This window comes from Aedes albopictus, chromosome 3, assembly GCF_035046485.1.
Source record: "Aedes albopictus strain Foshan chromosome 3, AalbF5, whole genome shotgun sequence".
In the NCBI taxonomy this organism is placed as follows: Eukaryota; Metazoa; Arthropoda; class Insecta; order Diptera; family Culicidae; genus Aedes; species Aedes albopictus.
In genome coordinates this window covers 216,329,196-216,346,455 of record NC_085138.1, presented here as the reverse complement: position 1 = coordinate 216,346,455, position 17,260 = coordinate 216,329,196, and the positions used below count along the sequence as shown (strand labels likewise).

Here is a 17,260-nt window from a genome sequence, read left to right as displayed (position 1 = left end):
TCGTTTTGCCCTCTACTGCAATATTGCGACAGAAGAACAGTTTCCTTCAAGTTAATGAAATATCTGTTGTTATCACTGAAGCAGAAACTCATCTAGCGGTCTTCAACACTTCTGGTTTGACTCCCGACCCGGCGACAAAAAAATAATGGTTAAAACATTCATTTGTGGGCGCATCAGTAGCGTCGATAACGAAACGGTGCAAAAAATAGATTTTTGTTTTTGTTTTTTGTGTTGCACGTATCAAGCAATCACGTATCAAATCACGTATCAAATGCAAATGTTACTTTAGCTATGGCTGTCAGCGTGCTGCAATATGTGGCACTAATTTAATTTTAGTGGGGCCCTTTTCGACTTTAATATTGCTTCAATGAGATGTTTAAAGTAATGCAGCATTATATTCACAATTTTAGTTATCAATATATGGCAAAATTGATGCATTTACATACGGCTTCGTGATTACTTGGGTAAGCACTTAACGCCCATGTTACTGGAAGCAAATTGTAGTCCAGCAAAAAGCAAGCAGTAATTTTAATCCTATTTACACCTCGTATGACGGTAATGACTTATCCCAAGAGCAAGGCCAGTTTCTCATATAATTTATAAAACTATTTATATTCTTTAGTTTAAGCAAACTTTGTAACAGGTAAAGATTTTATTGTAAAGCAACATTGCGTTTGTCTTGCTAGGATGAATATTGGATTGGGACTCGCAATATATAAGCAGGATTAGGCTATTAAGTACGAATTGTTGTCATAAATGCATTCCACGAGATCAAACAGTTGTTGAAATGAAAATGTCTTGGTCATACCAAGGAATACCGATAGAAAGTAATTCAATAATATACCTCAGTACTCTTTGGTAAATAAAACTGCAATATGAGGCTTTCACAAAGTGTGCTTCGGTTGTGTCCCTGAAAGTTGACATTCCACCCCGATTCACCAAAGACCCGAAGAGAAACCTCCGGGTGGGACGCGGGCGCGGTTGCCGGAATCCTGCGATGACGATTCGTTGCTGACTGCAGTCGGAGTCGGTTTTGCTTGGGAAGCCATGTTCGGTGCCTCTGCTTCAGCTTGGTGATCATGAGCTTGTGCCTGCTCTACCACTTTTATGTTGGGATCCGTGGTGCCCATGACGCCATTCATGTTTGATGAATTCTGCTGATTGTATTTCGGACGCGGAGGGTTTGCCTTTAGCTCCGGGGATCCAAAAATATCAGAATGGCCTCCACCTGGTGGCTTCAAAACGCGGCTTGATGTTTTGGCACTGTTGAGGCCAATATTGAACTCGGTCGAACTCATTCTCAGCGAAAGACTAACAAAGGGAAAATATCGATTTAATTTTTCCTGCTTGGCAATGATGGCGTTGAAGAAAACGTACAATATTTACCAAGAGGTAATTTCTGTTAGACTTACCTTCAATATATGTATATTTTAAACACCGAAAAAGCTTTATCCAGAGACTTTGAAAGGATGATTGTTCCACTAAAACCAGAAATAAGGAAAATTCTCCACAATCACTCGTCCGCCCAAGTTGAAGTTGGTCGTTAAATCAAGAAAGTAATCTGCTTCCTCTTCTTCTACTCCTAGTGACATTTCAACACACGAACACTAGCGCGAGTTTTTCCACACAAAAGTGCACGCAAATAATGGACTTATCCACGGTCTTCTTTTTCCTCAGGATTGCTTTTTCTTTTCTTCTGTAACTGCGGGCACTGTTTACAAAAAATGACATATTCATGAACATCCAGCGACCGAAAGTTCACTGAATGTTCACCGGATCTCGCCGGATGCAAGATGTGAGCAGTGATTTTAGTAAACACGGCCCGCAGTTACCGCTTCACAGCATGCTGTTAGTTGACGTGTGACGTCATCGTGGATAAGTTCTGGACTTATCCACGGTCTTCTTTTCTCTCTGGATTGCTTCTTCTTTTCTTCTCTAACTGCGGGCAATGTTTACAAAAAATGACATATTCATGAACATCCAGCGACTGAAAGTTCACTGGATGCTCACCGGATCTCGCCGGATGCAAGATGTGAGCAGTGATTTTAGTAAACACGGCCCGCAGTTACCGTTTCACAGCATGCTGTCAGTTGGCGTGTGACGTCATCGTGGACAAGTTCATGAACTTATCCACGATGACGTCACATGCCAATTGACAGCATGCTGTGAAACGGTAACTGCGGGCCGTATTTACTAAAATCACTGCTCACATCTTGCATCCGATGACATCCGGTGAACATTCAGTGAACTTTCGGTCGCTGGATGTTCATGAATATGTCATTTTTTGTAAACAGTGCCCGCAGTTACAGAAGAAAAGAAGAAGCAATCCTGAGGAAAAAGAAGACCATGGATAAGGAACTTATCCACGGTCTTCTTTTCTCTCTGGATTGCTTCTTCTTTTCTTCTCTAACTGCGGGCAATGTTTACAAAAAATGACATATTCATGAACATCCAGCGACTGAAAGTTCACTGGATGCTCACCGGATCTCGCCGGATGCAAGATGTGAGCAGTGATTTTAGTAAACACGGCCCGCAGTTACCGTTTCACAGCATGCTGTCAGTTGGCGTGTGACGTCATCGTGGACAAGTTCATGAACTTATCCACGATGACGTCACATGCCAATTGACAGCATGCTGTGAAACGGTAACTGCGGGCCGTATTTACTAAAATCACTGCTCACATCTTGCATCCGATGACATCCGGTGAACATTCAGTGAACTTTCGGTCGCTGGATGTTCATGAATATGTCATTTTTTGTAAACAGTGCCCGCAGTTACAGAAGAAAAGAAGAAGCAATCCTGAGGAAAAAGAAGACCATGGATAAGGAACTTATCCACGGTCTTCTTTTCTCTCTGGATTGCTTCTTCTTTTCTTCTCTAACTGCGGGCAATGTTTACAAAAAATGACATATTCATGAACATCCAGCGACTGAAAGTTCACTGGATGTTCACCGGATCTCGCCGGATGCAAGATGTGAGCAGTGATTTTAGTAAACACGGCCCGCAGTTACCGTTTCACAGCATGCTGTTAGTTGGCGTGTGACGTCATCGTGGACAAGTTCAGTCCATGAACTTATCCACGATGACGTCACATGCCAACTGACAGCATTCTGTGAAACGGTAACTGCGGGCCGTATTTACTAAAATCACTGCTCACATCTTGCATCCGATGACATCCGGTGAACATTCAGTGAACTTTCGGTCGCTGGATGTTCATGAATATGTCATTTTTTGTAAACTGTGCCCGCAGTTACAGAAGAAAAGAAGAAGCAATCCTGAGAAAAAAGAAGACCGTGGATAAGTCCATGAACTTATCCACGATGACGTCACATGCCAACTGACAGCATGCTGTGAAACGATAACTGCGGGCCGTGTTTACTAAAATCACTGCTCACATCTTGCATCCGGCGAGATCCGGTGAATATCCAGTGAACTTTTAGTCGCTGGATGTTCATGAATATGTCATTTTTTGTAAACAGTGCCCGCAGTTACAGAAGAAAAGAAAAAGCAATCCTGAGGAAAAAGAAGACTGTGGATAAGTCCATGAACTTATCCACGATGACGTCACATGCCAACTGACAGCATGCTGTGAAACGGTAACTGCGGGCCGTGTTTACTAAAATCACTGCTCACACCTTGCATCCGGCGAGATCCGGTGAACATTCAGTGAACTTTCGGTCGCTTGATGTTCATGAATATGTCATTTTTTGTAAACAGTGCCCGCAGTTACAGAAGAAAAGAAAAAGCAATCCTGAGGAAAAAGAAGACCGTGGATAAGTCCATGAACTTATCCACGATGACGTCACATGCCAACTGACAGCATGCTGTGAAACGGTAACTGCGGGCCGTGTTTACTAAAATCACTGCTCACATCTTGCATCCGGCGAGATCCGGTGAACATTCAGTGAACTTTCGGTCGCTTGATGTTCATGAATATGTCATTTTTTGTAAACAGTGCCCGCAGTTACAGAAGAAAAGAAAAAGCAATCCTGAGGAAAAAGAAGACTGTGGATAAGTCCATGAACTTATCCACGATGACGTCACATGCCAACTGACAGCATGCTGTGAAACGGTAACTGCGGGCCGTGTTTACTAAAATCACTGCTCACATCTTGCATCCGGCGAGATCCGGTGAACATTCAGTGAACTTTCGGTCGCTTGATGTTCATGAATATGTCATTTTTTGTAAACAGTGCCCGCAGTTACAGAAGAAAAGAAAAAGCAATCCTGAGGAAAAAGAAGACCGTGGATAAGTCCATGAACTTATCCACGATGACGTCACATGCCAACTGACAGCATGCTGTGAAACGGTAACTGCGGGCCGTGTTTACTAAAATCACTGCTCACATCTTGCATCCGGCGAGATCCGGTGAACATTCAGTGAACTTTCGGTCGCTTGATGTTCATGAATATGTCATTTTTTGTAAACAGTGCCCGCAGTTACAGAAGAAAAGAAAAAGCAATCCTGAGGAAAAAGAAGACCGTGGATAAGTCCATGAACTTATCCACGATGACGTCACATGCCAACTGACAGCATGCTGTGAAACGGTAACTGCGGGCCGTGTTTACTAAAATCACTGCTCACATCTTGCATCCGGCGAGATCCGGTGAACATTCAGTGAACTTTCGGTCGCTTGATGTTCATGAATATGTCATTTTTTGTAAACAGTGCCCGCAGTTACAGAAGAAAAGAAAAAGCAATCCTGAGGAAAAAGAAGACCGTGGATAAGTCCATGAACTTATCCACGATGACGTCACATGCCAACTGACAGCATGCTGTGAAACGGTAACTGCGGGCCGTGTTTACTAAAATCACTGCTCACATCTTGCATCCGGCGAGATCCGGTGAACATTCAGTGAACTTTCGGTCGCTTGATGTTCATGAATATGTCATTTTTTGTAAACAGTGCCCGCAGTTACAGAAGAAAAGAAAAAGCAATCCTGAGGAAAAAGAAGACCGTGGATAAGTCCATAGTGGCGTCGGTGGTGTACACTCAGCGAAAAAAACTAACGAAATTCATCGAAATACCTTATGAAAATTTGCTATAACTAATTCTTATGGATGCCATAAGAATACCTTATGAAAATTGATCGTGCTTGCTATGACAAATCTCATAAGATAGACTTATGAAAAGAACAAAACAATCTTAAAATGATGCAGACTGGATTCGATCCATGAACGTCGGGATCACCGAGCCCGTGTTTTATCCACACGGCTACCGACGCTTGAGAATACCTTGTTGCTAAACATGAATAAAAGCCAAGCTGTGAGACGATTTTACGTCATATAGTGACCTTATGAAATTCATCCGAATCATTATGAATTATTGAAAGGCCGTTTCATAAGTTGGGCCTTATGGAAATCTTAAGGTTATTTGGCTGAGTGTAGTGGTAAGCGTGGTTGTTTCTCACCCCAGTCGGTCTAGGTTCAATCCTAGTCGACGCCGTCGGTATTTCTGAGACAAAAATATCTGATCACGCCTTCCCTTGGATAGGAAGTAAAGCCGTAGGTCCCGGCCCATGTGTTGATGGGTTCGATATGTATAGGGTGTCAGGTGTGTGTGGATGTCTCCCTGACCGTCCGTGTTTAGGCTAAGTACCAGAAATAGGCGGACGTTAAACTAGAGCTGATGCCGAACGGTGTCGGCTCGCCAGAAATAAGAAGAAGAAGAAGAGAATGTAAACAAATCCGGGTTAACAGCTGCATACATGATTCATAAAGCAAATTGAAGAATCCACATCAATGTTTGATGATTTATTGCTTAATTCAAGCATAACTTTTCAATCCGACGTAACTCGAGAATGTAAACAAATCCGGGTTAACTGCTGCATGCATGATTCATAAAGCAAATTGAAGAATCCACATCACTGTTTGATGATTTATTGCTTAATTTGTTTAAGGTGTCATAATGCATCACTGAACTTTCAAACGAATTATTGACTTTTTGCTTTTCAATGATTGCCTCGCGTTTTTTGAAGTGAAAAAAACTGCCAATTCTGCAGCAACGCAGCAGAAATAGTATCATCGAAATCACTGGGAGTGAGCTAGGATGATACTTTTTCATACGAATATTCGCTTTGGGGGCAGAGAATTATCACTTTGAAATTTCGAGGCACATATCCAACATGGCTGAAGATGCTGATGATGCCGTAAAAAGCCTTAACTAAGCATATTATTCGAAACGACGTATCTAACTATTTTGATGTTTACAACTTTACTGATAGATACACCGTTTTGATATATGAGAAAACCAAACGACGTATCTAGCCAAAATCAAAAGTAACAGATACACCAAACTGGCACCATACAAAAGCTGTTGTTAGAATCCCAGCGCACGGTCTCACAAGCGAACAGACCGACCAAAGAGCCGTCCCGGGATATTCGTGATTCATCAAATTAATTACACTCTACGATTGCGTTATCGACAACATCTATTTACAAACAGTGAGTAGTGTTGGAGGCTAGTCCACCATAGCCATGAAGGCCATAGCGAGGCTAGCTCCATCGATGACTGTTTCTAAATTACAATGAAAATAAAACGCTAGACATCTTCCATCAAACTAGACGGCTGCCGACTGATACCTCAATCTGCAACCGCCACACTCTTTATTCATTCCAGGTATATACAATTTGACTATCTTCAACATACCTACGCCAACAAATCTACCTCGCTCCAACACTCCAAACCCGTACCTGAAGGTTCGACGCTACCCGAGCGTTCAACGCTACCTAACTTCCAACACTCCTCCTTAGCGTCGCAACCTTCGAAACACGATCACCTCCTCCTGGCTCGAAGCTCCTCCTCACTCCAACGCTTGGCAAGTGGCCCAACTCCGACGCTTGCACCAGCTCTACACCAGTTCCGAGCTCCGACCAGGTCCATCTCCGAGCTCCACCTTCATGTTGTCCTCCGGATCACTCCTCCTTTCGCCAACCTCTTCGTCCAGATGCGACCACCGAGCTGCATCCGATCCAACAATCCTCGAGCTCCGTCCGGTGACCAGCCAGCAGTCATCCAGTTGACCCGTATCGCCAACATTCCCATGGATCCTGTCCTCCGTTGCAGCCAATCCATCCGCCCAAGGATCCCGTGCTGCGACTCCGCGACTTATGCGGCCGATCCTTCTCCCGGTCGATACGTGCTGTGGAACACGCTCCTGGGCCCATAACCTGTTGGAGGCTAGTCCACCATAGCCATGAAGGCCATAGCGAGGCTAGCTCCATCGATGACTGTTTCTAAATTACAATGAAAATAAAACGCTAGACATCTTCCATCAAACTAGACGGCTGCCGACTGATACCTCAATCTGCAACCGCCACACTCTTTATTCATTCCAGGTATATACAATTTGACTATCTTCAACATACCTACGCCAACAAATCTACCTCGCTCCAACACTCCAAACCCGTACCTGAAGGTTCGACGCTACCCGAGCGTTCAACGCTACCTAACTTCCAACAAGTAGTACGGACTAATGATTAAAACAAAACAATCAACACAATTCAGCAATATGCTTCGTCGGTACTTATACACATACACACTCACACAAATCTCATCAGTCATCATCATTCATCGTCATTATAATTCTGGTACCAGGGGGCTGTCACTACTTTACTCCAACACTCCTCCTTAGTGCAGCCCCTGTATTCTTACCAAATCGCCGATTCCTAACGTCTCCTCCTGGCTCAAAGCGCCGTCCTACACGCAAAAAAATATTCCCGTTAGATGTACGTGAATCTTCACTTGAGTTGAAATTTGCTTTCCTTATTTCCAAATTATCTGATTCCAATAAAAGCCACTAATTACCCGCATAGTTGCGAACAAAAAGCGTAGTATCTCACATATTGTCCACAACCACTTGCAACTACTCCTGAACAATATGGCATGATACCCACCATCACTCCATGTGGTAGTGTAATTATATTGTAGTACAGTAGACGTTCGATAACTGCAACATGTTTACGTTTCACTTAGCGAACGAAAATCCGATAACTGCAACGCCTGACAGTGTCAACAAGTTATCAATTGACGTAAAATGAACGAAAAATTCACTCGACTGTTCATTAGGGCTAACATGGCGCACCATTTTGACGTTTGGCGGTGCGATAACTGCAAATTTGTTGCACTTACCGGACTTGCAGTTAAAAAGCATTGCAGTTAAACCGTTTGCACTGATCGAACGTCTACTGTATACCACTTGGCAAATTGTATTGGGCTATTTAACAATATGGCGAATAGGCTGTTAAGTTAGGTTACAATAAAAAATCAGCTTTTTTCTCGAACAAAATTTTCGCAATACAATAAGCCAAAATGTTATCATATTGTTCATTTTTTGCAACAACAATTGCAAGCCATGTTGTTGAAAACATGTTTAACCATACATGTTACAAGAAATTATAACATCAAATGAAAATGTTTGTTTATTGTACTGTATATTTAATTTAACAGCATACTGTATTGTTGGTGTAGTTTCATTAAAAAAAATGCTATAGATATAGCTATAATGCATGAATATGTACTGTGTACGCAAAGCAAGCATTACTCTAAATTAGCTACACAAGTTAAATTGTAGATTTATTACTCGAATGTGATTCATTTCTAATACTATTGTTAATACAGACATATGCTGGCTTTGTATACGCAGTACATATAATCATGCATTACAGGCTTAGCTAGAAGAAACGCATTACGATTACTACTGATTGAACATATAATTATTATAAAATGTGTATAGCTTAAAAATAAATGTTATTCTACAAAATGTCTGACTTGAGTGGATCTGCCTGATGACACTATCCATGACACTATCCTCGAAAACGGCATTCTTCGGGAGGACCCTCTGCTTCTAGGCGCTCAAACCGTACGTGTACCTGATACACATATTGGCGTCCAATTTTCGATGGGTTCCCAGCGTGATTTCTGCGATGGCTCACTCCTTGGCTCCTGCCAAGAATTCCGTTTGATGAGTTGGTTTGGGTACATTTGCGGGTAGTTGTTTGGTAACTATTTCTTTGAGACGAGAAGTGACCGCGGAGTACTCTTGCGTTCACCCCGCTTGGACTCAGCGGTCGTGGCTTGGCGGTGCTGTTCGAGCATGGTGGTGGAGCTGCTGCTGAGATCCGTCGTCGTTATCGTAACCTTGGGGGCAGATTGGGCGTCCGCCTGTTGTTGGGCAACGGTGTTGGTCAGCGTGGCTGAACCCAGGTCGGCAGCCAGTTATTTGAAGTCGTACAAGGCAACCTTGACCAGATACACACAATACGCGACGCGACACAAGACAACACTTATCGTTCTTACAATCGTCAAGAAAAGATTTAAAAAATTTACCTTTTGTCGACCGGTTTCGGGCGAGATCTAGCCCATCTTCAGGACAATGTCCGACTGACTGCGGTGTGTTCGTACGTTGTTCGTATACGTCCAAAAGAAGAGAAATTTACTCTATCGTCAAGTCTGCTAGGTCGAAGAGACACGATGCGATGGGAGGGTCATCCTCATTGCATCAATTGACCAATTGATAATTTTAATTTAATTTTAATTTAATTTTAATTTAATTTTAATTTAATTTTAATTTAATTTTAATTTAATTTTAATTTAATTTTAATTTAATTTTAATTTAATTTTAATTTAATTTTAATTTAATTTTAATTTAATTTTAATTTAATTTTAATTTAATTTTAATTTAATTTTAATTTAATTTTAATTTAATTTTAATTTAATTTTAATTTAATTTTAATTTATTTTTAATTTATTTTTAATTTAATTTTAATTTAATTTTAATTTAATTTTAATTTAATTTTAATTTAATTTTAATTTAATTTTAATTTAATTTTAATTTAATTTTAATTTAATTTTAATTTAATTTTAATTTAATTTTAATTTAATTTTAATTTAATTTTAATTTAATTTTAATTTAATTTTAATTTAATTTTAATTTAATTTTAATTTAATTTTAATTTAATTTTAATTTAATTTTAATTTAATTTTAATTTAATTTTAATTTAATTTTAATTTAATTTTAATTTAATTTTAATTTAATTTTAATTTAATTTTAATTTAATTTTAATTTAATTTTAATTTAATTTTAATTTAATTTTAATTTAATTTTAATTTAATTTTAATTTAATTTTAATTTAATTTTAATTTAATTTTAATTTAATTTTAATTTAATTTTAATTTAATTTTAATTTAATTTTAATTTAATTTTAATTTAATTTTAATTTTAATTTAATTTTAATTTATTTTAATTTAATTTTAATTTATTTTAATTTAATTTTAATTTAATTTTAATTTTATTTTAATTTTATTTTAATTTTATTTTAATTTAATTTTAATTTAATTTTAATTTAATTTTAATTTAATTTTAATTTAATTTTAATTTAATTTAATTTAATTTTAATTTAATTTTAATTTAATTTTAATTTAATTTTAATTTAATTTTAATTTAATTTTAATTTAATTTTAATTTAATTTTAATTTAATTTTAATTTAATTTTAATTTAATTTTAATTTAATTTTAATTTAATTTTAATTTAATTTTAATTTAATTTTAATTTAATTTTAATTTAATTTTAATTTAATTTTAATTTAATTTTAATTTAATTTTAATTTAATTTTAATTTAATTTTAATTTAATTTTAATTTAATTTTAATTTAATTTTAATTTAATTTTAATTTAATTTTAATTTAATTTTAATTTAATTTTAATTTAATTTTAATTTAATTTTAATTTAATTTTAATTTAATTTTAATTTAATTTTAATTTAATTTTAATTTAATTTTAATTTAATTTTAATTTAATTTTAATTTAATTTTAATTTAATTTTAATTTAATTTTAATTTAATTTTAATTTAATTTTAATTTAATTTAATTTAATTTTAATTTAATTTTAATTTAATTTTAATTTAATTTTAATTTAATTTTAATTTAATTTTAATTTAATTTTAATTTAATTTTAATTTAATTTTAATTTAATTTTAATTTAATTTTAATTTAATTTTAATTTAATTTTAATTTAATTTTAATTTAATTTTAATTTAATTTTAATTTAATTTTAATTTAATTTTAATTTAATTTTAATTTAATTTTAATTTAATTTTAATTTAATTTTAATTTAATTTTAATTTAATTTTAATTTAATTTTAATTTAATTTTAATTTAATTTTAATTTAATTTTAATTTAATTTTAATTTAATTTTAATTTAATTTTAATTTAATTTTAATTTAATTTTAATTTAATTTTAATTTAATTTTAATTTAATTTTAATTTAATTTTAATTTAATTTTAATTTAATTTTAATTTAATTTTAATTTAATTTTAATTTAATTTTAATTTAATTTTAATTTAATTTTAATTTAATTTTAATTTAATTTTAATTTAATTTTAATTTAATTTTAATTTAATTTTAATTTAATTTTAATTTAATTTTAATTTAATTTTAATTTAATTTTAATTTAATTTTAATTTAATTTTAATTTAATTTTAATTTAATTTTAATTTAATTTTAATTTAATTTTAATTTAATTTTAATTTAATTTTAATTTAATTTTAATTTAATTTTAATTTAATTTTAATTTAATTTTAATTTAATTTTAATTTAATTTTAATTTAATTTTAATTTAATTTTAATTTAATTTTAATTTAATTTTAATTTAATTTTAATTTAATTTTAATTTAATTTTAATTTAATTTTAATTTAATTTTAATTTAATTTTAATTTAATTTTAATTTAATTTTAATTTAATTTTAATTTAATTTTAATTTAATTTTAATTTAATTTTAATTTAATTTTAATTTAATTTTAATTTAATTTTAATTTAATTTTAATTTAATTTTAATTTAATTTTAATTTAATTTTAATTTAATTTTAATTTAATTTTAATTTAATTTTAATTTAATTTTAATTTAATTTTAATTTAATTTTAATTTAATTTTAATTTAATTTTAATTTAATTTTAATTTAATTTTAATTTAATTTTAATTTAATTTTAATTTAATTTTAATTTAATTTTAATTTAATTTTAATTTAATTTTAATTTAATTTTAATTTAATTTTAATTTAATTTTAATTTAATTTTAATTTAATTTTAATTTAATTTTAATTTAATTTTAATTTAATTTTAATTTAATTTTAATTTAATTTTAATTTAATTTTAATTTAATTTTAATTTAATTTTAATTTAATTTTAATTTAATTTTAATTTAATTTTAATTTAATTTTAATTTAATTTTAATTTAATTTTAATTTAATTTTAATTTAATTTTAATTTAATTTTAATTTAATTTTAATTTAATTTTAATTTAATTTTAATTTAATTTTAATTTAATTTTAATTTAATTTTAATTTAATTTTAATTTAATTTTAATTTAATTTTAATTTAATTTTAATTTAATTTTAATTTAATTTTAATTTAATTTTAATTTAATTTTAATTTAATTTTAATTTAATTTTAATTTAATTTTAATTTAATTTTAATTTAATTTTAATTTAATTTTAATTTAATTTTAATTTAATTTTAATTTAATTTTAATTTAATTTTAATTTAATTTTAATTTAATTTTAATTTAATTTTAATTTAATTTTAATTTAATTTTAATTTAATTTTAATTTAATTTTAATTTAATTTTAATTTAATTTTAATTTAATTTTAATTTAATTTTAATTTAATTTTAATTTAATTTTAATTTAATTTAATTTTAATTTATTTTAATTTAATTTTAATTTAATTTTAATTTAATTTTAATTTAATTTTAATTTAATTTTAATTTAATTTTAATTTAATTTTAATTTAATTTTAATTTAATTTTAATTTAATTTTAATTTAATTTTAATTTAATTTTAATTTAATTTTAATTTAATTTTAATTTAATTTTAATTTAATTTTAATTTAATTTTAATTTAATTTTAATTTAATTTTAATTTAATTTTAATTTAATTTTAATTTAATTTTAATTTAATTTTAATTTAATTTTAATTTAATTTTAATTTAATTTTAATTTAATTTTAATTTAATTTTAATTTAATTTTAATTTAATTTTAATTTAATTTTAATTTAATTTTAATTTAATTTTAATTTAATTTTAATTTAATTTTAATTTAATTTTAATTTAATTTTAATTTAATTTTAATTTAATTTTAATTTAATTTTAATTTAATTTTAATTTAATTTTAATTTAATTTTAATTTAATTTTAATTTAATTTTAATTTAATTTTAATTTAATTTTAATTTAATTTTAATTTAATTTTAATTTAATTTTAATTTAATTTTAATTTAATTTTAATTTAATTTTAATTTAATTTTAATTTAATTTTAATTTAATTTTAATTTAATTTTAATTTAATTTTAATTTAATTTTAATTTAATTTTAATTTAATTTTAATTTAATTTAATTTAATTTTAATTTAATTTTAATTTAATTTTAATTTAATTTTAATTTAATTTTAATTTAATTTTAATTTAATTTTAATTTAATTTAAATTTAATTTAAATTTAATTTAAATTTAATTTTAATTTAATTTAAATTTAATTTTAATTTAATTTTAATTTAATTTTAATTTAATTTTAATTTAATTTAAATTTAATTTAAATTTAATTTTAATTTAATTTTAATTTAATTTTAATTTAATTTTAATTTAATTTTAATTTAATTTTAATTTAATTTTAATTTAATTTTAATTTAATTTTAATTTAATTTTAATTTAATTTTAATTTAATTTTAATTTAATTTTAATTTAATTTTAATTTAATTTTAATTTAATTTTAATTTAATTTTAATTTAATTTTAATTTAATTTTAATTTAATTTTAATTTAATTTTAATTTAATTTTAATTTAATTTTAATTTAATTTTAATTTAATTTTAATTTAATTTTAATTTAATTTTAATTTAATTTTAATTTAATTTTAATTTAATTTTAATTTAATTTTAATTTAATTTTAATTTAATTTTAATTTAATTTTAATTTAATTTTAATTTAATTTTAATTTAATTTTAATTTAATTTTAATTTAATTTTAATTTAATTTTAATTTAATTTTAATTTAATTTTAATTTAATTTTAATTTAATTTTAATTTAATTTTAATTTAATTTTAATTTAATTTTAATTTAATTTTAATTTAATTTTAATTTAATTTTAATTTAATTTTAATTTAATTTTAATTTAATTTTAATTTAATTTTAATTTAATTTTAATTTAATTTTAATTCAATTTTAATGTAATTTTAATTTAATTTTAATTTAATTTTAATTTAATTTTAATTTAATTTTAATTTAATTTTAATTTAATTTTAATTTAATTTTAATTTAATTTTAATTTAATTTTAATTTAATTTTAATTTAATTTTAATTTAATTTTAATTTAATTTTAATTTAATTTTAATTTAATTTTAATTTAATTTTAATTTAATTTTAATTTAATTTTAATTTAATTTTAATTTAATTTTAATTTAATTTTAATTTAATTTTAATTTAATTTTAATTTAATTTTAATTTAATTTTAATTTAATTTTAATTTAATTTTAATTAATTTTAATTTAATTTTAATTTAATTTTAATTTAATTTTAATTTAATTTTAATTTAATTTTAATTTAATTTTAATTTAATTTTAATTTAATTTTAATTTAATTTTAATTTAATTTTAATTTAATTTTAATTTAATTTTAATTTAATTTTAATTTAATTTTAATTTAATTTTAATTTAATTTTAATTTAATTTTAATTTAATTTTAATTTAATTTTAATTTAATTTTAATTTAATTTTAATTTAATTTTAATTTAATTTTAATTTAATTTTAATTTAATTTTAATTTAATTTTAATTTAATTTTAATTTAATTTTAATTTAATTTTAATTTAATTTTAATTTAATTTTAATTTAATTTTAATTTAATTTTAATTTAATTTTAATTTAATTTTAATTTAATTTTAATTTAATTTTAATTTAATTTTAATTCAATTTTAATGTAATTTTAATTTAATTTTAATTTAATTTTAATTTAATTTTAATTTAATTTTAATTTAATTTTAATTTAATTTTAATTTAATTTTAATTTAATTTTAATTTAATTTTAATTTAATTTTAATTTAATTTTAATTTAATTTTAATTTAATTTTAATTTAATTTTAATTTAATTTTAATTTAATTTTAATTTAATTTTAATTTAATTTTAATTTAATTTTAATTTAATTTTAATTTAATTTTAATTTAATTTTAATTTAATTTTAATTTAATTTTAATTTAATTTTAATTTAATTTTAATTTAATTTTAATTTAATTTTAATTTAATTTTAATTTAATTTTAATTTAATTTTAATTTAATTTTAATTTAATTTTAATTTAATTTTAATTTAATTTTAATTTAATTTTAATTTAATTTTAATTTAATTTTAATTTAATTTTAATTTAATTTTAATTTAATTTTAATTTAATTTTAATTTAATTTTAATTTAATTTTAATTTAATTTTAATTTAATTTTAATTTAATTTTAATTTAATTTTAATTTAATTTTAATTTAATTTTAATTTAATTTTAATTTAATTTTAATTTAATTTTAATTTAATTTTAATTTAATTTTAATTTAATTTTAATTAATTTTAATTTAATTTTAATTTAATTTTAATTTAATTTTAATTTAATTTTAATTTAATTTTAATTTAATTTTAATTTAATTTTAATTTAATTTTAATTTAATTTTAATTTAATTTTAATTTAATTTTAATTTAATTTTAATTTAATTTTAATTTAATTTTAATTTAATTTTAATTTAATTTTAATTTAATTTTAATTTAATTTTAATTTAATTTTAATTTAATTTTAATTTAATTTTAATTTAATTTTAATTTAATTTTAATTTAATTTTAATTTAATTTTAATTTAATTTTAATTTAATTTTAATTTAATTTTAATTTAATTTTAATTTAATTTTAATTTAATTTTAATTTAATTTTAATTTAATTTTAATTTAATTTTAATTTAATTTTAATTTAATTTTAATTTAATTTTAATTTAATTTTAATTTAATTTTAATTTAATTTTAATTTAATTTTAATTTAATTTTAATTTAATTTTAATTTAATTTTAATTTAATTTTAATTTAATTTTAATTTAATTTTAATTTAATTTTAATTTAATTTTAATTTAATTTTAATTTAATTTTAATTTAATTTTAATTTAATTTTAATTTAATTTTAATTTAATTTTAATTTAATTTTAATTTAATTTTAATTTAATTTTAATTTAATTTTAATTTAATTTTAATTTAATTTTAATTTAATTTTAATTTAATTTTAATTTAATTTTAATTTAATTTTAATTTAATTTTAATTTAATTTTAATTTAATTTTAATTTAATTTTAATTTAATTTTAATTTAATTTTAATTTAATTTTAATTTAATTTTAATTTAATTTTAATTTAATTTTAATTTAATTTTAATTTAATTTTAATTTAATTTTAATTTAATTTTAATTTAATTTTAATTTAATTTTAATTTAATTTTAATTTAATTTTAATTTAATTTTAATTTAATTTTAATTCAATTTTAATTAATTTTAATTTAATTTTAATTTAATTTTAATTTAATTTTAATTTAATTTTAATTTAATTTTAATTTAATTTTAATTTAATTTTAATTTAATTTTAATTTAATTTTAATTTAATTTTAATTTAATTTTAATTTAATTTTAATTTAATTTTAATTTAATTTTAATTTAATTTTAATTTAATTTTAATTTAATTTTAATTTAATTTTAATTTAATTTTAATTTAATTTTAATTTAATTTTAATTTAATTTTAATTTAATTTTAATTTAATTTTAATTTAATTTTAATTTAATTTTAATTTAATTTTAATTTAATTTTAATTTAATTTTAATTTAATTTTAATTTAATTTTAATTTAATTTTAATTTAATTTTAATTTAATTTTAATTTAATTTTAATTTAATTTTAATTTAATTTTAATTTAATTTTAATTTAATTTTAATTTAATTTTAATTTAATTTTAATTTAATTTTAATTTAATTTTAATTTAATTTTAATTTAATTTTAATTTAATTTTAATTTAATTTTAATTTAATTTTAATTTAATTTTAATTTAATTTTAATTTAATTTTAATTTAATTTTAATTTAATTTTAATTTAATTTTAATTTAATTTTAATTTAATTTTAATTTAATTTTAATTTAATTTTAATTTAATTTTAATTCAATTTTAATGTAATTTTAATTTAATTTTAATTTAATTTTAATTTAATTTTA

At 23.7% G+C, this 17,260-nt stretch overlaps 1 protein-coding gene and 1 long non-coding RNA gene across 2 annotated transcripts in view; both read right to left on the bottom strand.

The window, feature by feature from the left end:
• Positions 1–608: 608 nt before the first annotated feature.
• LOC109419435 (uncharacterized) lies at positions 609–1,643 on the bottom strand. Its single transcript, XM_019693684.2, has 2 exons — positions 1,413–1,643; positions 609–1,311 (listed from the first exon to the last, which is right to left on the bottom strand). The coding sequence occupies exon 2, from the start codon at positions 1,296–1,298 to the stop codon at positions 936–938; it is 363 nt and encodes a 120-aa protein (XP_019549229.1). The 5' UTR covers positions 1,299–1,311; positions 1,413–1,643; the 3' UTR covers positions 609–935.
• A 4,544-nt stretch (positions 1,644–6,187) lies between these two features.
• LOC134291294 (uncharacterized) overlaps positions 6,188–17,260 on the bottom strand; it is a 229,880-nt gene continuing 218,807 nt past the window's right edge. Inside the window, exon 2 of the long non-coding RNA XR_009999018.1 lies at positions 6,188–7,630. This is a non-coding gene — a long non-coding RNA (uncharacterized LOC134291294). The remainder of the gene's footprint in view (positions 7,631–17,260) is intronic.

What these genes read in the sequence shown, in the direction of transcription:
- LOC109419435 (XM_019693684.2), bottom strand. Translation starts at nt 1,298, where the DNA reads ATGAGTTCGACCGAGTTCAATATTGGCCTCAACAGTGCCAAAACATCA.